General features: G+C 37.6%; 1 protein-coding gene across 5 annotated transcripts in view; it reads right to left on the bottom strand.

The window, feature by feature from the left end:
• TMEM135 (transmembrane protein 135) overlaps nt 1–25,730 on the bottom strand; it is a 320,877-nt gene that overhangs the window by 47,703 nt on the left and 247,444 nt on the right. For 4 of the 5 annotated variants that reach the window (XM_053900175.1, XM_019450042.2, XM_053900176.1 and 1 more), the window contains 3 exons: nt 22,026–22,124; nt 21,168–21,235; nt 16,109–18,735 (listed from right to left, as the gene is read on the bottom strand). In XM_053900175.1, coding sequence (XP_053756150.1) covers nt 18,603–18,735; nt 21,168–21,235; nt 22,026–22,124 — 300 coding nt within the window. In that variant the 3' untranslated portion in view covers nt 16,109–18,602. Of the gene's footprint in view, nt 1–16,108; nt 18,736–21,167; nt 21,236–22,025; nt 22,125–25,730 lie in introns of those variants that run through there. The other variant, XM_053900177.1, reaches the window with a different exon arrangement.

The raw sequence follows: 25,730 nt of genomic DNA, 5'->3' as shown, positions 1-25,730 counted from the left end.
AAAAGAAAAGGGAGATGACCCAAATAGATAAAATCATGAATGAAAATGGAATGATTACAACCAATCCCTCAGAGATACAAACAATTATCAGGGAATACTATGAAAAATTATATGCCAACAAATTGGACAACCTGGAAGAAATGGACAAATTTCTAAACACCCACACTCTTCCAAAACTCAATCAGGAGGAAATAGAAAGCTTAAACAGACCCATAACCAGCGAAGAAATTGAATTGGTTATCAAAAATCTCCCAACAAATAAGAGTCCAGGACCAGATGGCTTCCCAGGGGAGTTCTACCAGACATTTAAAGCAGAGATAATACCTATCCTTCTCAAGCTATTCCAAGAAATAGAAAGGGAAGGAAAACTTCCAGACTCATTCTATGAAGCCAGTATTACTTTGATTCCTAAACCAGACAGAGACCCAGTAAAAAAAGAGAACTACAGGCCAATATCCCTGATGAATATGGATGCAAAAATTCTTAATAAGATACTAGCAAATCGAATTCAACAGCATATAAAAAGAATTATTCACCATGATCAAGTGGGATTCATTCCTGGGATGCAGGGCTGGTTCAACATTCGCAAATCGATCAACGTGATACATCACATTAACAAAAAAAAAGAGAAGAACCATATGATCCTGTCAATCGATGCAGAAAAGGCCTTTGACAAAATCCAGCACCCTTTCTTAATAAAAACCCTTGAGAAAGTCGGGATAGAAGGAACATACTTAAAGATCATAAAGGCCATTTATGAAAAGCCCACAGCTAACATCATCCTCAACGGGGAAAAACTGAGAGCTTTTTCCCTGAGATCAGGAACACGACAGGGATGCCCACTGTCACCGCTGTTGTTTAATATAGTGCTGGAAGGGGCGCCTGGGTGGCTTGGTCGGTTGAGCATCCGACTTCAGCTCAGGTCACAATCTCGCGGTCCGTGAGTTCGAGCCCCGCGTCGGGCTCTGTGCCGACGGCTCGGAGCCTGGAGCCTGTTTCGGATTCTGTGTCTCCCTCTCTCTGTGACCCTCCCCCGTTCATGCTCTGTCTCTCTCTGTCTCAAAAATAAATAAACGTTAAAAAAAAAAAAATTAAAAAAAAAAAATATATAGTGCTGGAAGTTCTAGCATCAGCAATCAGACAACAAAAGGAAATCAAAGGCATCAAAATTGGCAAAGATGAAGTCAAGCTTTCGCTTTTTGCAGATGACATGATATTATACATGGAAAATCCGATAGACTCCACCAAAAGTCTGCTAGAACTGATACATGAATTCAGCAAAGTTGCAGGATACAAAATCAATGTGCAGAAATCAGTTGCATTCTTATACACTAACAATGAAGCAACAGAAAGACAAATGAAGAAACTGATCCCATTCACAATTGCACCAAGAAGCATAAAATACCTAGGAATAAATCTAACCAAAGATGTAAAAGATCTGCATGCTGAAAACTATAGAAAGCTTATGCAGGTAATTGAAGAAGATATAAAGAAATGGAAAGACATTCCATGCTCATGGATTGGAAGAATAAATATTGTCAAAATGTCAATACTACCCAAAGCTATCTACACATTCAATGCAATCCCAATCAAAATTGCACCAGCATTCTTCTCGAAACTAGAACAAGCAATCCTAAAATTCATATGGAACCACAAAAGGCCCCGAATAGCCAAAGTAATTTTGAAGAAGACCAAAGCAGGAGGCATCACAATCCCAGACTTTAGCCTCTACTACAAAGCTGTCATCATCAAGACAGCATGGTATTGGCATAAAAACAGACACATAGACCAATGGAATAGAATAGAAACCCCAGAACTAGACCCACAAACGTATGGCCAACTCATCTTTGACAAAGCAGGAAAGAACATCCAATGGAAAAAAGACAGTCTCTTTAACAAATGGTGCTGGGAGAACTGGACAGCAACATGCAGAAGGTTGAAACTAGACCACTTTCTCACACCATTCACAAAAATAAACTCAAAATGGATAAAGGACCTGAATGTGAGACAGGAAACCATCAAAACCTTAGAGGAGAAAGCAGGAAAAGACCTCTCTGACCTCAGCCGTAGCAATCTCTTACTCGGCACATCCCCAAAGGCAAGGGAATTAAAAGCAAAAGTGAATTACTGGGACCTTAGGAAGATAAAAAGCTTCTGCACAGCAAAGGAAACAACCAACAAAACTAAAAGGCAACCAACGGAATGGGAAAAGATATTTGCAAATGACACATCGGACAAAGGGCTAGTATCCAAAATCTATAAAGAGCTCATCAAACTCCACACCCGAAAAACAAATAACCCAGTGAAGAAATGGGCAGAAAACAGGAATAGACACTTCTCTAAAGAAGACATCCGGATGGCCAACAGGCACATGAAAAGATGTTCAACGTCGCTCCTTATCAGGGAAATACAAATCAAAACCACACTCAGATACCACCTCACGCCAGTCAGAGTGGCCAAAATGAAGAAATCAGGAGACTATAGATGCTGGAGAGGATGTGGAGAAACAGGAACCCTCTTGCACTGTTGGTGGGAATGCAAATTGGTGCAGCCGCTCTGGAAAGCAGTGTGGAGGTTCCTCAGAAAATTAAAAATAGACCTACCCTATGACCCAGCAATAGCACTGCTAGGAATTTATCCAAGGGATACAGGAGTACTGATGCATAGGGGCACCTGTACCCCAATGTTTATAGCGGCACTCTCAACAATAGCCAAATTATGGAAAGAGCCTAAATGTCCATCAACTGATGAATGGATAAAGAAATTGTGGTTTATATACACAATGGAATACTACGTGGCAATGAGAAAAAATGAAATATGGCCTTTTGTAGCAACATGGATGGAACTGGAGAGTGTGATGCTAAGTGAAATAAGCCATACAGAGAAAGACAGATACCATATGGTTTCACTCTTATGTGGATCCTGAGAAACATAACAGAAACCCATGGGGGAGGGGAAGGGAAAAAAAAAAAAAAAAAAAAAAGGTTAGAGTGGGAGAGAGCCAAAGCATAAGAGACTGTTAAAAACTGAGAACAAACTGAGGGTTGATGGGGGGTGGGAGGGAGGGCAGGGTGGGTGATGGGTATTGAGGAGGGCACCTTTTGGGATGAGCACTGGGTGTTGTATGGAAACCAATTTGACAGTAAATTTCAAAAAAAAAAAAAAAAAAAGAAAACTTGAGATAAAATCTACATCAAAGAATCCTTGTGATAAATAAAGTTAACATTTCTAAGGATACAAAAAAAAAAAAAAAAAGAAATTGTGGTTTATATACACAATGGAATACTACGTGGCAATGAGAAAAAATGAAATATGGCCTTTTGTAGCAACATGGATGGAACTGGAGAGTGTGATGCTAAGTGAAATAAGCCATATAGAGAAAGACAGATACCATATGGTTTCACTCTTATGTGGATCCTGAGAAACATAACAGAAACCCATGGGGGAGGGGAAGGAAAAAAAAAAAAAAAAAGAGGTTAGAGTGGGAGAGAGCCAAAGCATAAGAGACTGTTAAAAACTGAGAACAAACTGAGGGTTGATGGGGGGTGGGAGGGAGGGCAGGGTGGGTGATGGGTATTGAGGAGGGCACCTTTTGGGATGAGCACTGGGTGTTGTATGGAAACCAATTTGACAGTAAATTTCATATATTAAAAAAAATAAATAAATAAAAAAACAAAAAACAAAAAACAAAAAACAAATAAGTTATTCCATTTTACATTCCCATCAGCTGTAGGTAAGTGTTCAGGCTGGTCCACATCCTTGCCCTCCTTAGTACACATCCTTATTATAGTCAGTCTTTTAGAGTCATTTTAGTGAGTGTGTAGTGGTATCTCAGTCTGGTTTTAATTTGCAAGGATTCTGAGCATGTTTTCATGTGCTAATTTGCCATCCATGTATCCAACTCTACTGCCTATTTAAAAAATCAAATTGTTTACTTGCTATTGAGTTGTAAGCACTTTGAATGTGTTATTCCATGGTCTTCTTACCTCCACTGTTTCTGCTAAGTCAGTTTATAACCTTATTAGGGTTCCCTTGTTAAATGATGCATCTTTTCTCTTGCTGCTTTTAATTTTTTTATTGTCTTTAATTTTCAGCATTTTTACTGTGATGTGTCTATTTGCAGATCTCTTTTGAGTTTATCCAACTAGGAGTTCACTGAACCTCCTGGATGTAGGTTATGGTTTTCCAATAAATTTGGAAAGTTTTTAGCCACTATTTCTTTGAATATCTCTTCTCTCTCTTCTCCTCCTGATACTCCCATTATGTATATATCAGGGCATTGAAGGTGCCCATCTTTCTCAAGGTTCTGTTTATCATTCTTTTTCCTTTCTGTATTCTTTGGCTTGCACAACCTCTGCTGATCTATTTTGAGGTTCACTTAAGTCTTTCTCCCGTCAGTTCAAATCCATTGTTGAGTTTCTCCACTGAATTTTTTATTTCAGTTATCATACTTGTCAACTCTAGAATTTCCGTTTGGTTCTTTTTAAACATTCAACCTCTTTATGGTATTTTCTATTTGATGCTACATTTTCATCATACCTTCCTTTACTTGTTTTAATCAAGCTTTCCTTTACTGTTGAACTTACTTGTAATGACTGCTTTGAAATATATTCCCATTAAATCTCACATCTGATTACTCTCACAAGTAGCTTCTGTTGCCCATTTCTTTTCCCCAGGTATACTTCCCTGTTTCCTTGCATGGTTAATAAATTTTCATTGGAAACTGGACATTTTAGATACCTTGTAGCAACTCTGGGTTGGAGGTCTCCCCACCCCCAAGACATATTGTTCTTACTTACTTATTTGTCTAATGACTGGTTGAACTATTTTAGTGAAGTCTATTTCTCTCTCAGCCTCTGTGGTTGCCCTGGGGGAGTGGGGGCTCATATAACTTTGGGTAGCCTTAGTGAACCTGAGATGACAGTAGTGATGGTAAGGTTCCCTTCCGTTTTTCCTTGACTGTGGAGTTGGGAGTAGAGACAATGGCAAGCTTCTTTTGGAATGACACTTTTACTCTTGGAGCTGAGAGCTCAGTGGAGGTGGGGAAGGGCAGTAGCCTGAGGTCCTCTTGGCTTGCTTTTCATAGCATGAAACCATCATCTCACAAGATGGAGAAAAGGCTGTCAGGGCCCCAGTATTCTCAGTATGCTGCACCCAAGGGAGAGCCCTCACTCCATGATGAGGGTTGGATAGAAGAAGAGAGTTCTCACCTCTCAACTGCACTTGGCAGGGACTTCGCCTCAGCATTAGTCAGCTGGGGACAGGATGAAAACCACTGAAGTCCTGCAACTCCTGAAAGAAAGCCTTCTTGCTAGCAGCTGGGGAGTGAAAGAGACCTATATTCTTGGCTGCAGCAGTATGGAGTGGAGTCTCCACAAAGCTGAGCTGGGAGGGAAGTGGGGAGGATATTGGTTCAAATACAACAGACTTTTTTCTTTTTTTTTTACTGAAAGTAAGATTCACCTTTCTTACTCAAAGTAAAATTCATCTTCCTTATTAAATTTTCATAGATATTCTTGAAGAAATGGTTCTTCATTTGCGTTTGTTCTTTGGGCCATTTCTAGAGGCTTTAAATGAGTGAATTTTAGCAATGATTTTCACCAGTTTCACTGGAGAGTGAGTCAGCAGAGCTGTTCATGCTGTTATGCCAGAAGTCATCTCCCTACTGAGTTTTACAGAATTCTTCATATATTTGGATAAAGCCCTTTAATAACTGTGATTTGCAAACATTTTCTCCTAGTATGTCAACTGTCTTTACATCTCCTTCAAAGTGTCCTTTGAAGAGCCAGTTTTCTATTTTGTTTGTTTTTGTGTTTGCTTTTGCATATGGCTACCCAAATGGTTCGGCACATGTGCTGAAAAGATTATCCTTTCCCCATTGAATTACCATGACATCTTTGTTAAAAATCAGTTAACCAAAAATATCTAGGTTGATTTCTGGACTTTGCATTATGTTTGACTGATCTATTTGCCCATCTTTGTATCAGTACATAGAATATTTTGCTTTTGGTAGCTTTATAATGTCTTAAAATCAGATAGTGTAGGTCCCCTTTGTTCTTTTTTGAAGTAGTTTTGGCCATTTTATATATTTTGCCCTTCTATATACATTTTAGAATCAGCTTACAAAAATTATCAATTCTAATAGTTTTTTATAGGTTTCTTAAGATTTTCTACATAAATGAGCATGTTGTCTGCCACTGAAGACAGTTTTTACTTACTGTTTTCTAATTTGGCTTATTTTTCAAGTCTTACTGCAATGGCTAGAACTTCCAGCACAATGACATACGTGTCATGTTGATATTAGAGGGAAAGTATTAATTAATTCATAATTAGGCATGATGTTAACCATAGGGTTTTTTTTTCTCGTGGGTGCCCTTTATTAGAAAATTCCTTTCTATTCCTAGTTTGAAGAGATTTTCCCCTATTCCCAGTTTGCTGAGAGTTATGAGGAGGAGATGGTGAAATTTGTCAAATGCTTTTTCAGTTCTCTTGAGATGATCATTTTTTTTTTTTTCTTTTTTAGCAGACTAGTATGATAAATGACACTGATTTCCCATGTTTGCATTCTTGGGGTAAATTTCACTTGGTCATAATGTGTTCTCTTCTTTATTCACTTACCTAAAATTTCGTTACAATTTTTTGTCTACATGTTCAGAAGGATGTTGGGCTTTGGTTGTCTTGTCATTTCCTCGCCTGTTTTTGTTATTAGGAAAATGTTGGCCTCATAGAATCAGATGTGAAGTGTTCTCTCTTTAACTTTCTGGAAAAGTGTGTATAGAATTGGTATTATGTCTTCCTTAGATGTTTCGTGGAACTCACCAAGGAACTGAGCTGATCCTAGAGTTTTGCTCGTGGGAAGGCTTTTAACTAAAAATTCTATTTAAAAGACTGCCAGCACTATTCAAATTATCCAGTTCTTCTTGCAGAAGCTTTGTTAGTTTGTATCTTTCAAGGAATTTGTCCAGTGAATCTAAATTGTCAAATTTATTAGCACAAAGTTGTTTATAATACTCACAATTTCTGAAAAATCTGTAGTGATGTCATCCCTCTCATTCCTAATAGTCCTGTGCTGACCTTTTATTTTTTCCAACCCGGCTAAAGGCTTACCATTGCTATTAATTTTTCTCAAAGAAACAGCTTTTAATTTTTCTCTTATTTTTCCATTTTTATTTTGATTTCTGATCTTACTACTTCATTTTTTTTTTTTATTCAATTTGCTCTTTTTCTGGTTCCTTAAGGTAGAAGTTGAGATCACTGATTTGGGGCGCCTGGGTGGCTCAGTCGGTTAAGCGCCCGACTTTGGCTCAGGTCATGATCTCACGGTCCATGAGTTTGAGCCCCGTGTCGGGCTCTGTGCTGACAGCTCAGAGCCTGGAGCCTGCTTCAGATTCTGTGTCTCCCTCTCTCTCTGACCCTCCCCCGTTCATGCTCTGTCTCTCTCTGTCTCAAAAATAAACATTAAAAAATTAAAAAAAAAAAAAAAAGAGAATCTTCTATATAATACAGGCAACTAGTGTTATAAATTTTCCTCTAAGTATTGCCTTATCTATCTAATAAATGTCAATATATTGTGTTCTCATCTTCATTCAGGTCAAACATTTCTAAACTACTTTTATTTCTTCATCATAAGCATTTTGTTTACTTTCCAAATATTTGGAGATTTTCCAAATATCTGCTATTGATTTTTTAGTTTTTCTTTTGTCAGAGAATATACTTTGTATGATTTGAACCCTTTATTTACTGTAGCTTGTTTTATGGTCCAGAATATGGTCTCTGTAGGAAATATTCTCAACACACATGAAAAAAAAAAATATATATATAGTGTTGTTGGGTGATCTATAAAGATCAGTTATGATGGCTGACCGTGTTTTTTCAATTTTCTAAATAGTTGTGGATGTTGTCTATATGTCTTACCAATTATTGAAGGTGTTGAAATATCCAACTATATTTATGGGTTGGTTCTTTCTCCAGGAAGATCTATCAGACTTTTCTTCATCTAGAAGTTATGTTATTATGCACATACTTAGGAGTGTAATTTCCTCTTATTGAACTGACACCTTTATCATAAATAACCATCATAATCCTTAATCTTGGTAATATTCTCAAGCTCTGAAATCTACTTTGCTAGTGCTATAGTATATCTGCTTTCTTTAGGTTATTTTATATATATATATATATATATATATATATATATATATATATATATATAACATACCTTTAACTTACCAGTTTTCCTTCAATATTATACAACTTCGTGTATAGAATTCTATACTATGGTAATCCTTCCATCTTCCCCTCCTTAAACTTTTGTGTAATTATTATATTTTACTTTGACATTTTGCGATATTTGCTTTCAGCATTATCTTTTAAAGAGATTTAAAAATAAAAAAGCTTTCCTTTTTATATGTTTATCATATTTTCACTGGTATTATTTCATATCTGATTTTTTAAAACATTTCTTGAACAGTGAGAAATGTAATACTGTACACCTGAAACTAATATAACACTGTATGTTAATTGTATTGAAGAAAAAATAAATACAACATTTCTTGTAATGTAGGTGTGCTGGTGATATATTCACTTTTTGGATGTTTGAAACATTATTTTGCCTCTGTTGTCTGAAAGATATTTTCACTGCATATAGAAGTCTAGGTTGACAGGTTTGTCTGTTCTTTTTACTAATGATATTTGCTCCACTGTCTTCTGTCTTCCATTATTTACAATGAGAAATTTCCTGTCATTTTTATCTGAAATCCTCTGCATGTGCCATATCTTTTTCCCCTCCTTTACATGCTATAGAAGATTTCCTTTTTATCACTGGTTTAAAGCAATTTGAGTAAGACGAGCTGTGACGGGATTCTCTTCCTGCTTCTTGTCCTTGGAATTCAGTAAGCTTCCTGGATCTGTGGGTTTCTAATTTTCATCTAATTTTAAAAGGTGGCCATCATGTCCTCAAATGACTTGAGTGAAGATGAAAACACAAAACATTTTTCTGTACCTCTCTCCTCCTCACACCTATCTTGTGTCCCTTGAAGACACTCCATTATATGTACCTCAGGCTGCCTGACAGGTCACTGAAGTTCTTTGGTCCACTTTTTTTTTTTTTTTTTTCACTAATGAATGTTTCACTCTAAAGTTTTGGATAGTTTCTGCTGCTAGGTCTTCAATTTCCATAATCTTTTCTTTTGCATCTAATCTACTATTAATCACACTCAGGTTTTTGTTTTCCTCAGACATTTTATTTTTCATCTCTTACAAGTTATTTTCTGGTCCTTTTCGTTTATTTAAGTTTGTTTATTTATTTTGACAAAGAAAGGGAGGGAGAGAATCCCAAGCAGGCTCTGCACTGTCAGCACAGAACCCTATGGGGGGGCTAGAACTCATGAACCAAGAGATTATGCCCTGAGCCAAAATCAAGAGTGGAACGTTTAACTGACTGAGCCACCCAGGCACCCCTCTGGTCCTTTTTATATCTTGCATGTCTCTACTTAACATGCTCAGCCTTCTCTCTTCTTCCTAACTACCACCTTCTTAAGGATATGACATACAGTTACAATACTCTTTTGTACTCATAGTAATTCTACTATTTGTGTCATTCTGGGTCTGGTGTTTTGTTGTGTGTGTGTGTGTGTGTGTGTGTGTGTGTGTTTCCCCCTTTTCTTATGGGTTGTATTTTCTGGCACTTTGCAGGCTAGCAATTTTATTGGATGCCAAACATTTGGAATTTTACCTTGTTCTATGCTCAGTACATGTTTGTATTCCTATGTTCTTGTACTTTGGTCTAGGAGAGAGTTACTTAGAAACTGCTTGACACTTTTGGGCCTTTAGTCTACGGCTAATTTCGCTCTCCTACTGAAGCGACACTTTTGACTCTCCTATCTGGTGCCCTTTGAATTGCAAAATTTTCCACTCTGGCTAGCAGGAAGGCAAACTATTCATTGCCTTGTGCAGACTTCAATGACTGGCCTCTCTGCTCCTTTCAGAGGAGGCTGGTTCTTTCTCCAGCCTCAGGAGCTTCCTTCCAAGCATACAGAAGTACTCAGCTTCAGTCCCAAGGGGGACCCCTTTTAAAACCTCTGCTTCCTCTCAGCTTGCTCCTCTCTTGTACCCTGCCTTATCAACGTCACCCATTTTGGCCTCTCTGGACTCCCAGGTCTGTTTCTTCACCTCAGGAAGACCTCTGGGCACCATGTGGTGCTCTCTCCCTGAGTTGTAACCTGGAATCTCTCTCTGGATACTAGCTGAGGTGATCACAGGAGTCAACTCATTGATTTTCCTTCCTTCAGGGATCACCACCCTGCAGCGCTTGATGTCCAGTGTCTGAAAACTGTTGTTTTATATACATATTATCAGGATTTTTTTTGGTATGTTTTGTTTTGTTTTTTCAAGTGAGAAGGTAATTCCAGTTCTTATTCTTCTATCTGAGCTGCAAGTAAATGTCAAAATTATTTTTGGAGGCATGATTTTTATTACAATTTTATATGATGATTTTTAAAAGAGGGGAGTAAAGATGCCACTTCTTGGCAGGGACTGTTATATTCTGAGAGAAAAGAAAAAGGAAAAAAAACTTAAAACTTTCAACTCTTGGAGATCTGAGCTCCAATTCAGGGAATGCCACCATGGGCAAATCATCAGCCTCTCTGATTCCCAGTTCTCTCATTGGTAAAACAGAACCAATAATATCTACCTCCTAGGCTGTAAGGTTTGAATGTGATATAAACGACCTACCCTGTATCACAGGCACCTCATGCATTTCATTCCCCTTTCTTTCCCCCTAAAAGCATCCAAAGAAGCTATTTGTTAAGGGCCCTGCCTATATTGTTAAGAATGATCCCAAGCCTTTCTCTCTCAAATATTTAAGATCCTCTCTGTTATGGGGAAAAAATAACCCTAATACGTGATTGAAAAGCCAGACATGAAGTGTAATTCTAGGAAAACTGCCTGTGAATTTTTACACTGTGAAAATGAATGGGAAGGAAGAGACTTGTGTCCTGCCCTGTCTACTTCTGGTTTAGATTTGGCAGTTTTTAAAGTGGGGAACAATCCAGAATTCCAGCTCTGTCAGGAAAAAGCAAACAAATGAAACAGATGACAAATCATTTCTCTAAGACCTGAAGCCAAACTGGCTCTAATAGCTGCTGGAATGGTAGTAGGAGCCAATTTCCTGGAGTATTTACAAAATCATTTATAAGGATAATGTTTTCCAGACTTTTACAGGGATGGCTCAGGGTAGGTTTTCAGTCTGCAGACTCCACAAAGTTAGCATGTATTCGGTTGCTGAGACCACCACTTCCCACCCTAACACTCCACCCCACCCCTCAATACAAAGGCCTGGTTTAGGCACAGCCATGGGGGGATAAGCTGTGATCTTTGCCCTTCACATATACACACAATCTTTTAAAGGAGCAACAGGTGAGCACACAGCTAATGAGACTCAAATGGAATGGGCTTTGTGGGAAGAATTAGCAAAATGCTTCAGGAAGACAGAGATAAACGATCAGCAAAACCTTCCAAGAGGTGACCGAATATTTCAAGACACATGCAGAAGTGGAGGAAGGGAGGAAAGCAGAGCACATTCTAAATCAAGGGAGGAGAGTATACAATGGGAAATGAATCTGAGGTCTGATCTATATAGGATTGGAATGTGTCGATTAGAAATGTTTTTAGCTGGACATAACAGAATCCTTGACTAAGAGAGCCTTAAGTGATGGAGGTTTGTTTTCTCAATTCTCAGAGTTATGTGGTTACTGGCGTTGGTTCAGTGGCAGAAGAATGTCATCTGGGAGGCAGGTTCCTTCCATTTTTCTGCTCTGACATCTTTAACATAATGGTTTTTCATGTTTGTACTCTTCACCTCGTTATCTGCAAGGTTGTTGCCACAGATCCATATCTCATTAACTAGTTTTCTGAACAAGAGAAAAAGGAGAGCTAAAAAAAGCTTTCCTTTAATCAGGGAGGGAAAAATTTCCCAAGAGCTTCCCAGATTTCCCATTACATCTTACTGGCCCAAACTGGATCACATGAGCAGCTTCAGCAAAAAGGATGGAAAAATATCTGGACAAGAAGAAAGGAGTGACATATGAAACACCTAGAAAAAGCATGATCCATCACCTCAGCTGGGCATACTGCTGTCTTAAAATCAGTGCTCCATCAGCAAGGAAGAAGGATTAAACAGCCATTAGGTGAGCAATTAACAACAGCTTGCAATCCATTTTTGAAATTTAATTCGAGTTATATGAGGAGTTCTAGTGGGGGAATAAAAATGCCTGTATGATTTATTTATACCTCTAGTTCTGTAGATTTATTCATCCTGCCTCTTTAGGTCTTTATTTTTTATGTTTATTCATTAAAAAAAATTTTAATGTCTATCTATTTTTGAGAGAGACAGAGTGAGTAGGTGGGAGAGGGGCAGAGAGGGAGACAGAATCCAAAGTAGGCTCCAGGCTCCAGGCTCTGAGCTATCAGCACAAAGTCTGATGTAGGGCTTGAACTTACGAACTGTGAGATCATGACATGAGCTGCAGTTTGGATGCTCAACTGACTGAGCCACTCAGGCACCCCTATGTTTATTCACTTTTGACAGAGACAGAGACAGCGTGTGAATAGGAGAGGGACAGAAAGAGAGGGAGACAAAGAATCTGAAGCAGGCTCCAGGCTCTGAGCTGTCAACACAGAGCCTGATGCGGGGCTTGAACCCATGAACTGTGAAATCATGACCTGAGGGGAAGTCCCACGCTTAACCAAATGAGCTACCCAGGTGCCCCCTGCCTACTTAAGGTCTTAAGGAAACCCAAATTCCTGAGAATGATATGTTTTAAAATCTGCAGACTCAGATTTAGATGCAACTGAATTTCTTCCTGTAGTTTTGCAGATTTTACCTAACATACAAATTACAGTTCAAAAGGAGGAATTTTAAAACTTTATTCATATAAAACCTCTCTTAATACATTGAACACATTTTCAAAGTACTGTGGAAACAACTGCTGTCAGTCTTAAGCATTACAAGGCCATTCAATCAAGTCATGCCACCAACATTGAATACTTTGAGGAAGCAAAGCACCTTGTTAGTCAATACCTAGTTTGACCGCTGGCCTCCAGTCAGGTTCATACACATGTATATATGTATATACATATATACATATACATATACATATACATATACATATATACATACACATACACATATACATATATATATGTATATACCTACACACACACTCACACACACACATATATATAAAATGCTTGCAGACATGGCCCCTACACTAATAATTCTGAGAAAAATCCCCATTCCTTCTCTTTCATAGACTGTGTCTCTTCACTGTGCCAAGTCTGGTAGTATACACCTGTCTCATGTGTCACTGGAATATGACTCTAGATATTCCCATTTTGAATGAATCCCTCTCTGACTCACTTCTGAGGGGAGAGGAGAGGAAGAAAAGCTATCTCTTTTTCTAACACATTCCACAATATTCCTGCAGGCTCTTCTTTGATCGATGCTTATGTCTCTTATGTCGCTTATGTCTTATGTCGCTCATCCCTAAGCCTCTTGCCTTTTTTCTGCCAACTGGTGTTACATTCCACTAACTATCTCCTTGAATGTGAACACTCTGTTGCTCCCTTTGGTGGCAGCTGGTAAGGTGGGGAGGCTGTAATGGGATCATAAAAATGGAATAACCATTTTCAGGGACAGTGACTTTTGATATAGCTCTGCATTTCTTGGGCAGAACATATGGAGGATAATTGTACATGTGTGGAAAGAGGTGCTTCTTTGAATGTGGGGCCTTTAAATTCAAGACAGTCCATGTCTTCTCAACAACCCTGTGACATCACCTGACTTGCTGTGGCTACATGGAAGAAGCAAGAATTTATTTCCTATTTCCTATTGCTTTCTCCATTTTCTTTCCACCTCTGGTTCCTCCAGATGTGTCCTAAGTGAAATCATGTATTGGGTTTTATCCTTTGTCTTTGCAAACCTGCAAATCCTTGTAATAGCGCGCACACACACACACACACACACCACATACACACTTCATCTGGTCCACAGCAGAGGCATCAGGATGTCAGGTTCAATTTGTACTTTTTCTCCAGTTCACAAGCCCCTGTACTTTGCCTGTTCAGTTTTTTGTTCAGTTTAGTGCCCACCTCCCCTGCCCCCACCCTAAAGCATAACATTCTAATCTTGTAAGAAAACCCTAAGCTGTGGGTAATAGGATGTTTCCTGGTCTTGGCACACAACATACAAGTGTCAGCAGCTCTGTGTGGGTGGGGAGGTCCAGCCTTCCACAAGTGGACCTGTGGGCCTATAATGGCTGAAATCATCCAGGAGTATTACTTTCCTCTGTCCCTTAGGGATGGGCGGGGTGGGGGTGGGGGGGCGGGCAACACAAGGTCAGCCAGAAAGATTCCAAGGCTGGGAAGGAGGAGAGAGGAGAGAGCTGGGGCAGAGGTGAAGATGGAGGAGAGAGGAGAGAGCTGGGGCAGAGGTGAAGAAGGAGAGAGAGGCCACGTCACAGACTAAGAGAGCATTACCAGATATTAACTCTTTCTCCCAGTTAAGTCACTCATTTTTCCCTCATGTAAAGTAGCACACATCTTATTCCCCACAGCTGGAAACTTAAGGCTATGCACTGCCCTGCTGCACTCCCAGGGCTGGTACATCATGGCCAAGTTCCTGCCCCTTCTCCACTTCCAGAAATCACACACCAGTGTCAGTCTCATGCCTTTGTCGTTACCCTTTCACAACCATAGTGCAATAGCAAAGTCACCTGAGGCTACAGATGAAACAGAAGCACAGCCTCAGTCCTGGGGTCCCCATATCACAGGCTGGAGGGAAGAATCATAGCCCCAGGATCTATGTCCACACCCCTAATCTCAGTCCCAGACACCCCCTTCCTCACCAATTTGACAAGAAAGAAGTGCAGAGCTAGCTAAGGCACCGACAGGGAAGGAGCTGTGAAAGGGAGGGTGCAGGCTTGAGGCAACTATAAGAACAGTCTCCTGGGCATCCACAAATAACTAATCTTATTTATTATTCATCACGGTTTCAACCCAGCCCTAAAGGAAACACTCATTTCTTACTCTTTTTCCTGTATGTTTTTCTTGGTCGTTAATTTTCAGTTATCCAAGTTCACCCCATGAAACTGAATACCAGACTGATAAGCAGCAACAAGTGAAGGTGTTAGGGGAGATGACGTTTTTCAGATATCTTAACAATTCAGAAACGAATACTTTTGTAAAAAAAAAAAAAAAAAAAACCATCCATGTAAGAATGATCTTGTTGCTCTGTCAGACTACCTTTTTTAAAGTTTATTTATTTATTTGAGACAGAGACAGTACGAACATGGAATGGGCAGAGATAGAGACAGAGACACACACACACACAGAGGGTCAGGCTCTGCACTGGCAGCCCCTGATGCGGGGCTTGAACTCACAAAACCGTGAGATCATGACCTGAACTGAAACCAAGAGTTGGACACTTAACTGACTGAGTCACCTTCTGTCAATCTACTTTCTGTCTTTACAGTACAGATAAATCACAGAAAGAATTCAAGGACTATAAGGGCGTGGCGGCATCTCTGATTCAAGGCAGTAAGAACACCAGGCCACTGGTCCCAGTGGGCCTGCCCCTCTGGCACTGCTGAGAGGCTTCTTGATCACCACAGTGAGGGGGATGTGACATAAGACAATGGACGAAGCTCTTTGTGGGAAAAGGAAATCGATTTTCATTAACTATACACTGGCAGGGGACTCAGAAACTTGGGACTGTGATACCATACAAGCAGAATACAATTTTGTCAGTATTAACAACTAAATCAAATGTCAGCCTGAGCACAGTCCACAAGGAGACGAATGCTCAAGCTCAACAAAGAAAATACTAGGACAGGTGACCAATTTGGGTTTCATCACACAAGACATGTTCAATACAGAAAAAAGCAAATTATAAAATCGGAGAGCAAAGAATAAAAAGATAAAATTCTAAATAAAGTAACAACTAACTAAACTTCAGATGAGTACCAACAATAAACTACATATCAGCCAAGTGACAACCATGTGCACAGACCAAGAAAAAAGTTACCAAAGTGACCACAGAATTTATGAAACGGCATAACTGAACCAAAGGTTTTATTCCAGAAATGAGTAATATAATGGTCTAAAACTATCTGACGAAACATTGGCAAGGCTTGAACAAATCGGAGACAATTTGTTATCCTGCAACCTCAGTCTTTACTGGGTTGGTACAAACCCTAGGATTTTATGACACAGGAAATAGCAGTGAAACAACCACACTACTACAAATACTCCGATGCACTGTTTTGCAGTCTACACATTAATGTTCGCTGTAACCAGTTCTGGTGGAAACTTAACATAGGCACAATTTCCTTAGTGTATAAATGGACTAAAAAAACCATCTATTTGACTTTATTTATGGTGTCACATGGTTTATTGATACCTGATTGGTTAGAGGTAGAGAGATATCATTTTGATTGTCTTCAGGAGCACAGACACAGTGTCTGTTTTCTCAAACAGCTACAGTGTGCAGTCTGCCTCAATGAAATCAAATTGGATTCTCTTTTCACCCCTGAAAATTCATTAATTATTCACTAAAGCTATACATTCATTATCATGCTCTGCTTCATGACGGTTATTTCATTTTACATTTTATATTAAAAAATGACTGTAGCTTGAAAAAAAAAGGAAATCATAGAAATGCACCTTTTGACAGTAAGATTTTACTAAACAATCTCATCCAATTTCAGTAGGATTTGCCTTTCAACATTATAGCTTTTTTAATGTTCATGAAAACAGCAACGTATGAATTAAAATGTTTTTCTTTTAAACTGACAGGAAAAATATTATAAACATAATTTCTAAATAAAGAAAATGAGGTACAGGAAGCAGTGCTTTCTTCACTGCTATAATACTTCATTTTTAAAATTAAACACAGTACCAATCATCATTTTGATTCTAGGAATAAAAACTGAAAACTTAATTTATTAAGCAATTTTGAAGTCTGAAACCAAAATGATTCCTTAACAGTATTGCCTAATAGACAAGTCAATTCTAAAAAATTAATCACAATGCAAAATTTTGACCTCATTAAAGTGGCTCTGTTACCACGGTATCAGAGTCTGTCTTTTTGTTGGGTTTCAATTTGCCGTAACTACTAAGGACAGGATTACACGTGAACAGAAATATACAGGGCTTGGTGAAATTGAATACGGCGGATTAAGCATTTTAAAAGTCTGGGTTATAATTCTTGTTGCAACACAAGTTCTACTGCATAATTAATTTACAACGGCCCAAAACTTTTCAGCAACAAAATGATATTAAAAAAATATACCATTATCCCTATATGTTGCATTAACTATAGACATCATAACCACTTAAGCCGTTTATTAAGTTAGAAAAGTATGACTTTTCCCTGAAAAACTCTGAAGAGTAATCATATTTCAATCACAGCTGTCCCGAACTAACTCATAATCAACACTTACTACATTTTGTCACTTCTTTGTTCTAACAGGAATAAAAACAATAAGTTTTTGAAAAGAGGCTAGAGAACCTGAATCCCATAGTGATGAAATGGACTTTTAACAACTACTGGATTTTTATATTGTTTGTAGCTGTAAAATATCCACTGTAAAGGTGGGATGGTGGAGAGGGAACAAATTGACAAATTTGCCCAAACTACTTTTGATCCCTTCTAAGTCAGCGATGGCAGACAAACCAAGCTATGAAGAATTCAGTCCTTATAAATGCAAACAAACACCGTACACCTTCACGAGGTTTAAAAGCAACTTCATTTGCTTTTAAATATTCAAGTGTAATGCTCCTGTAAAAGATTAAAACATACATTTCAGCTTTATCAGATATGTCAAATTCCATTTGCTCCTAACCTGCCATTAGTACATAGGCTCACTGGGCTGCCAGACAGCCCGACTGACCATGAAGAGAGATGAAGGTATCAGTGGAAGGGGAGCATGGATACCACGGCATTTATCCGAACAGCACAAGACCCGTCTTCACATCCCTGAAGTGAGAATGGCCACTTTCTTCAATTAAATTTCTTCACACTAAAGCAGCATTGTCTGGGAAGAGTTACTTCAGTTCCATAATATTTCACTACTATAGTTACCAATTCAAAAGTTAAAAAAAAATACAGACCAAATCCATGTACCCGTGATCCTTTGTATCCTAAAACATAGAAATATTCTTAGTTTTAACCAAGAATTATACTGGAATGAACTAAAAACATATTTTAAAGTAATTTTAAGTATACTCTTATTTGTTACTACATTTCTACGTAGATTATTTAAGATTGCTTGTAGACATAATTTAATCAATAATATATCATAATGTCAACCACTACAAGTGACCCAGAATCAGATTCTGGCTACAGAGGGCGCTTAATTATTAAGCAACACCTTCCTAAAAAGCTTCTGTACTTCTGACTGGTAAGAAAAACTAACAAGAAAAGAGTATCTCTCATTGAAATAACACTGAAGTTCAAGCTCAAGACTCCTTCTTTGTGTTTCAACATAGTTAACTCTTCAGGATAAAATAATGAAACATTAAGTCACATTAATAAATTACAGTCATCTTCAAGAAAACTCGATGGGCAACTCTGGTGTTACAGTTGTATATCTTGGATCCAACCTAGGGATAAAATCCTGAAAGTGTTTAGATGCACCAGTACCAAAAACATCAAGGACTTTTCGGTTCATGACAGCAAATCTGCAAAACAGAGGACACAGTGAACAAGTATTTAATGAAGTTTATAAAAGAAGATGATTCACTTGACCTATCTTTCATGGAATGGGAAAACAGAAAAGATTGACGTGATGAAGAACTCAATGGCAGATTCAAAGTGGCAGAGTCACTTTGGTACTCTACCTCAAGATCCACTGTCTCATATTTTGTTTAAAGAGATCAGAATCCCTAGACCTGAAACCCCAGAAACCACCATTGTTATTTCAAACCCCTCTCAAGTTCTTTCCACCAGATTGTGTCAAACAGAAAAACAGATACATTACAATTTTTCTGATGAATGAAATCACAGGATATAAACAATAAAAGAGCTTAATATTTGCCAATGAGGCAAAGGTACTGAATGTAATTTCTTTCATAATTGACATTTTGATGTCTCACAATCCACAGAATATACATCCGAATGTGTATTTAACGATTAAAGGGAAAACAGCATATAGGATTTTAAATTTCTAATAGACATGATGAAGTAAAAGCATACCCTCATTTTATCCATCACTTAATTTAAAAGGTAAAAAATAATTTTTTTTACTTTTACTTTGATTTTTTATTTTTTAAAATTTACATCCAAAGTAGGTAGCGTATAGTGAAACGATTTCAGGAGTAGATTCCTTAATGCCCCTTACCCATTTAGCCCATCCTCCCTCCCACAACCCCTCCAGCAACCCTCAGTTTGTTCTCCATATTTATGAGCCTCTTCTGTTTTGTCCCCCTCCCTGTTTCTATATTCTTTTTTGTTTCCCTTCCCTTGTGTTCATCTGTTTTGTCTCTTAAGCAGATGCAGAGAAAGAGGATCTCTTTTGCATTGTTGGTGGGAATGCAAGCTGGTGCAGCCCCTCTGGAAAACAGTATGGAGGTTCCTCAAAAAACTAAAAATAGAACCACCGTACGACACAGCAATTGCACTACTAGGCATTTATCCACGGGATACACGTGTGCTGTTTCAAAGGGACACATGCACCCCCATGTTTATAGCAGCACTATCAACAATAGGCAAAGTATGGAAAGAGCCCAAATGTCCATCAATGGATGAATGGATAAAGAAGATGTCATACACACACACACACACACACACACACACACACAATGGAGTATTACTCGCCACTCAAAAAGAATAAAATCTTGTCATTTGCAACTACATGAATGGAACTGGAGGGTATTATGCTAAGTGAAAATAATTTTTAAGGACACATATTTAGCTAATGTGCAGGATGAACCCATATCTCTATGCCCGATCCCAAGCATTTCTTCTGGGGAGAAGACAACAGGGTTAATTTTGAGCCACTGGCCACCATCACTATTCCAGGAATGATAAAAGTAACTTTCGGTGCCTTTCCAAAGTTAAGTTCCCTCCCAAAATAATCAACTGCTTAAACTCCTTAATGGGCAAAAATCTAAATGACAAAGAAATAAATGATTAATAATAATAATATAAAGGATGCAGTCTCATGGCTAAGAGGAAGAATGCTAAAGCCAGACTGCCTGGCTCACAGCCCACAGCTCTTTTATTTGCTAGCTGTGTGACTCTGGCGAGCTAGCTGACCTCTCTGTGCACCTCAGTTGACTCAAATGTAAAACCAGGATACTAATAGTACTCATCTCCTAGAGCTATTTTAAGGATTAAACACATATGCATGTGTACACATGTTGTATGTGTATGTCTGGAACACAGTACAATACTATACAACTGCTGGCTATTAAAACTACGAATGATAATAATAACAGCTACAATTTATTAAGTGCTATTACACAACCATACAAAGAATGTATTACTGTTTCATAGTAGAGAGTGAGAAACTGAGGCTCATGAGGTAAAAAAACTTTCCACCAATAACACAGCTAAAGTTATCAGAGCCAGAGTCAACAGAGTCCATGGTCTCTCTAGTAGGTCAAGCTGCCTCCCAAAGAACTAGATCAAGATCAGAAAATGCTAACTAAAACAATAAAGAACATGATAATAAAGGCCAAGGAAAAGTATGCTTACAGAATCAAGCAAAATAATATGATTATTTTTCCCCCATTGGAAATCATTCGATTATTTAGGAATGATTTCTAATGAATCTGCTGAGTATTTCTAATCAAAAAGAAGAGATCAAAGATTATAAAAGTGAGACTTAAGTGTGTTATGTAGCAACTAATTTGCAATTTTCAAATCAATACAGTATTTTCCCACAACATTTAAAATATCTAAAATAATACAGGGAAAAGAAAAGTCAAAATAATATTACCAAAAGAATACCCCATGTTATACATATTAAGTTGGACATATTTGATTTATATGTAGATGTTTACTTTATCACTGAAAGAATATTCCCTCAAAAAGATGAAAAGATTCAAAATCTTTTTAGGGGGAAAATGCTTTTTTTTCTATGGTCAGGTACAACATCTCAGTCACTTACTTGCCCTTGGTGAGTCTTAAAAGAAACTTCCAGTAAGATGGTCGCAAAGTCTGAACTTCCATCACAGCCTAAGATTAGAGTATTCAATTTGAGACTTCTTCAGTAAAGAGCAAATATAATTAGTCATATTAGGCAACAGAGCACTTTTTTATTTTTATTGCTCACTGTATTTTAAAAACAACAGTGATGATAATAACGAAAATATGTACTTATGTTTAACTTGACAACTATCAAGAATATTGCTTATGAAATAATAATTAAGTCATTATTATCAGGAAAGCATTTACTGAATATTCATTAGATAGCTGGTACTTCCTTAGTTATAATAAGTGTATAAACTTGGCAGCATTACTCTGAAAAAGTGAAAATAAAAGTTGTGCCCCCAAATTTTGCAACAGTCCTAAAACCACTAGCATCAATAATGATGATTACATAATTTAAAGAAATTGAACAATGCTTCTAATAGACTAGATCCTACCTCTATCCACGCTGCCTGAGTAATATGGGGGAAATGCAATTATTCTTATTTATGCTCATGGTATCTGTCTTCTAGTAGAAGTATAACTAAAATAGGCATTCTAGCCAAGGTACTAGTGTAATAATTTGCCTATAAATTGCACTCAATTTAAACCTAAAAATTATTGTGTTCAGAAAATTTTAAAAATGATCTAGCCCATTAAGTTAGCATGTTTACTGATTTGAAACTTGCAAGCTATCTTGGTAAAAAAATAAAAATAAACACTAAAATCTAATCCATAGAAATTTTTCCCAGGTCTTTATTGCTCACCCCCACCCCCACCCCCCATTGATTTAATGTAAAGAAATAATTCATTTCTCATATCAAAAAGCTATACTTACTGCCTGGAAGCAAATTGCTGTAGAGATGGAATAGATGATAGTATCTGCATGGGGAAAATAGGGAACCTTTCCTGCTTCAATGCCTTTGAAATACATTGTCTGTAGAACAACATAATGTAAGATTTAGAAAAAAACCCCACAACTTTAAATAGCATTAACAATAGAGTGGAGCAACAGACTCACTTGCTATCTACAACTATTTTGTCTACCTTCCAAACCTAATAATCCTTTCTGAGCTCAAATTACAGGTTGCATCTTCCATGACATTAGTTAAGTGTCAGCCTTTTCCTTCCCTCATTCCCTCACCCCAAACCGAGATACCAGTAATAATGCTTTTCTGTGAAATAGAGTAACATTGTATTTCTACTTCTTTTATATCATTTATACCTCAATGTTTGTTTGTTTGTTTGTTTGTTTGTTTGTTTGAAGTTTACCTTATTCTAAGAAGTTTATCTTATTCTGAGATAGAGTGCACACAAGTAGGGGAGGGGAAAGACAGATAATCCCAAGCAGGGTCTGTGCCGTCAGCACAGAGCCCGACATGGGGCTCGATCTCACAAACTGTGATATCAGGACCTGAGCCAAAATCAAGAGTTGGACGCCCCACTGACTGAGCCACCCAGGCACCCTTCAATGCTTTTTGTATAATCCTCAGGTCTCCCTTCCCTGCTAGATCTAGTCATTCACTCATTTATTCATTCATTCATTGGTTCAACATTTAATGCTGTTAACTAATGCTGTTAACACTATGCTAGGAGCTAGAAATTTAAAAATGAATACAATAACATCTAAGTTAGTGCATAAGAGAAATAGCTAATGCACTTAGACATTTAACTATATATATGTTTAGTATGTGTGTATGCATTTTTGCCCTCCCCCCACCAAGGAGAGAACAAACTGCTCTGCCTAGGACAAAGGAACAAGGAGAATTTCAGAAATGACTACATTTGAATAGTGCTTCTCAAACCACCTGCAGTGAAGCAACACTTCAAAAAAATTTTTTTCCAATTGCCATAGCTTGATACTTTTATAATACAATAAAAATAAATTACTAAAAACTAAATTTTAAAAACACAAAGTGAACCAAAATTTCACTTTTGTATTAAAAAAATAAATTACTCTGTCAAGTTGCTACAGAAGTTTCCAAATGCTTACTCTCTATTTCTATGCTTACTATGAACTAGTAATAAACAGGTCATAGACTGGCACTAGTCTACTGACCACACTTCCAACAGTGCTGCCTCCTAAGAGGCCTAGGATTAACAATGAGATAAGAGAGAAAAAGCAGAAAAAACAGGGGTAATGAACTGGGTGAAAGTACACAATACATATGGGGAAGGCCCAGCTAATTTATATGGATAGAAGATGTAATTATTCACGGCAATAGTTTCTCTGAAACATGGGAAAGCTCAAGTAGAACTAGTAAGAAAAGAGGAAAGAACCAAGAGAGAATGATGTTACAATCAGGTGGAGAAAAGTTCAAGAAGACATGGGTGGTTCATGAACTAAAGAACATGAAATAATTTTTCCCCAATCTGGAAGATATATATGTACAAAAAGCTACACTCTACTTAGAAAGGAAGATATACATGCACCACTATTTTGAATATACTATACAGTATATTACCAGGTACAGGTATACTGTAGTGTATTCATGTTGACAAAAATGAAATTCAGATGTGGTAGAATAGCATCACAGAAACATTATATAACACAGGTATCTCCTGAAATATGTAACAATTGTGTTCCTAATTTCTTATAATAAACCTTATCTATTGAACCAGATTCTAAGTTAATGAAGGGTGGGAACCATATCCCATAGTTCTATATGCTTACCAGCACTTCATACAGTAGTGGGAACATAATAGATATTCAATATATACATCTTGGAAATAATTATTTCCAAGATAAAAGTTATCTAGTCAGCTGATTTTTATTTAATATTCATTATATAGTAATGCAGAATTTTAATATAAAATTAACTTCAATCATAGGAAAATGACTGCCTATTACACCACAGTCATTAATTCCACAAAGGACCTATTAGTAAGCTTACATTTGTAATTTCCTAAATTAAAAATAAATTCTTATCAGTACATTTTATATCTAGTTTCTTCTGCCAAGATCAAACATGGTCTGTTGATATAAGAAAAGAGCTATGCCAAGGTGCCTATGTGGCTCAGTTGGTTAAGCACCTGACTCTTGATATTGGCTTAGGGCATGATCTGACAGTCCTGACATCAAGCCCAGCATGGAGCCTGCTCAAGATTCTCTCTTTCCCGCTCCCTCTGCCCCTTCCTTGTTCATGTGCACTCTCTCTCAAAAATAAAAACAAAACTAAAATAAAAATAAAATAAAATAAAAATTTTAAAAATTTAAAAATAAGTTAAAAAAGAGCTATGTCATTGCTTGGCTTAAAAAACTCTAGCCATGTAGGGAAGCAGCTATAAAATACAGGTTTTACAAACCAGATCTCAATATTGGATTCTCCCTGTGTCAAAGAATGTATTTTTGCTAGCTAAGGGATATTTTCTTTTTCTGACACTCCTTTTCCTCTCCATTAGCAAATCTTGTCACCCTTACCTCCTAAACATATACGAAGTCTGTGTATTTCTCTCCATCCCTACTGCTACTATACTGGCACAAGCCATCATCTGTCTGAGACTAATTGTTCTCCCAGCTTCCAGTCTTGCCTCTATTCCATTCTTTATATAATAGCCAGAATGTTTTCTTCTTCTTAAAATGTGAATTAAATCATGCTACTTCCACACTTAAAACTCTCCAATGACTTCCAATTGCACTGAGAAAAATATCAAACTCACATATTCTCTCTCTCTCTCTCTCTCTCTCTCTCTCTCTCTCTCCCCTACACACACACATAGACACAGACACACCTGAATAAAGCAAGTATGTAATCCTCTTAATATCATTAGGGCCACAGATTTTCAGTGAGATAAAATTTTTCTTCTTTTTTAAAATTTTTATTTATTTTTATTTTTTTAGTTTTATTTTTTTAATTTACATCCAAATTATTTAGCATATAGTGCAACAATGATTTCAGGAGTAGATTCCTTAATGCCCCTTACCCATTTAGCCCATCCCCCCTCCTACAACCTCCCCAGTAACCCTCTGTTTGTTCTCCATATTTAAGAGTCTCTTATGTTTTATCTCCCTCCCTGTTTTTATATTCTTTTTGTTTCCCTTCCCTTATGTTCATCTGTTTTGTATCTTAAAGTCCTCATATGAGTGAAGTCATATGATATTTGTCTTTCTCTAATTCCACTTAGCATAATACCCCCTAGTTCCATGCACACAGTTGCAAATGGCAAGATTTCATTCTTTTTGATTGCCGAGTAATACTCCATTGTATATATATGCCACACCTTCTTTATCCATTCATCCATTGATGGACATTTGGGCTCTTTCCGTACTTTGGCTATTGTTGATAGTGCTGCTATAAACATGGGGGTGCATGTGTCCCTTCTAAACAGCATACCTGTAACCCTTGGATAAATACCTAGTAGTGCAACTGCTGGGTCATAGGGTAGTTCTATTTTTAGTTTTTTGAAGAACCTCCATACTGTTTTCCAGAGTGGCTGCACCAGCTTGCATTCCCACCAACAATGCAACTTTCTCCACATCCTCGCCAACATCTGTTGTTGCCTGAGTTGTTAATGTTAGCCATTCTGACAGGAGTGAGATGAT

The sequence above is a fragment of the Panthera pardus genome, unplaced genomic scaffold, assembly GCF_024362965.1.
Source record: "Panthera pardus isolate Hobbes unplaced genomic scaffold, ASM2436296v1 HiC_scaffold_12, whole genome shotgun sequence".
Classification (NCBI taxonomy): Eukaryota; Metazoa; Chordata; class Mammalia; order Carnivora; family Felidae; genus Panthera; species Panthera pardus.
The sequence above is the reverse complement of the archived record's forward strand: the minus strand, read 5'-3'. Positions and strand labels throughout refer to the sequence as shown.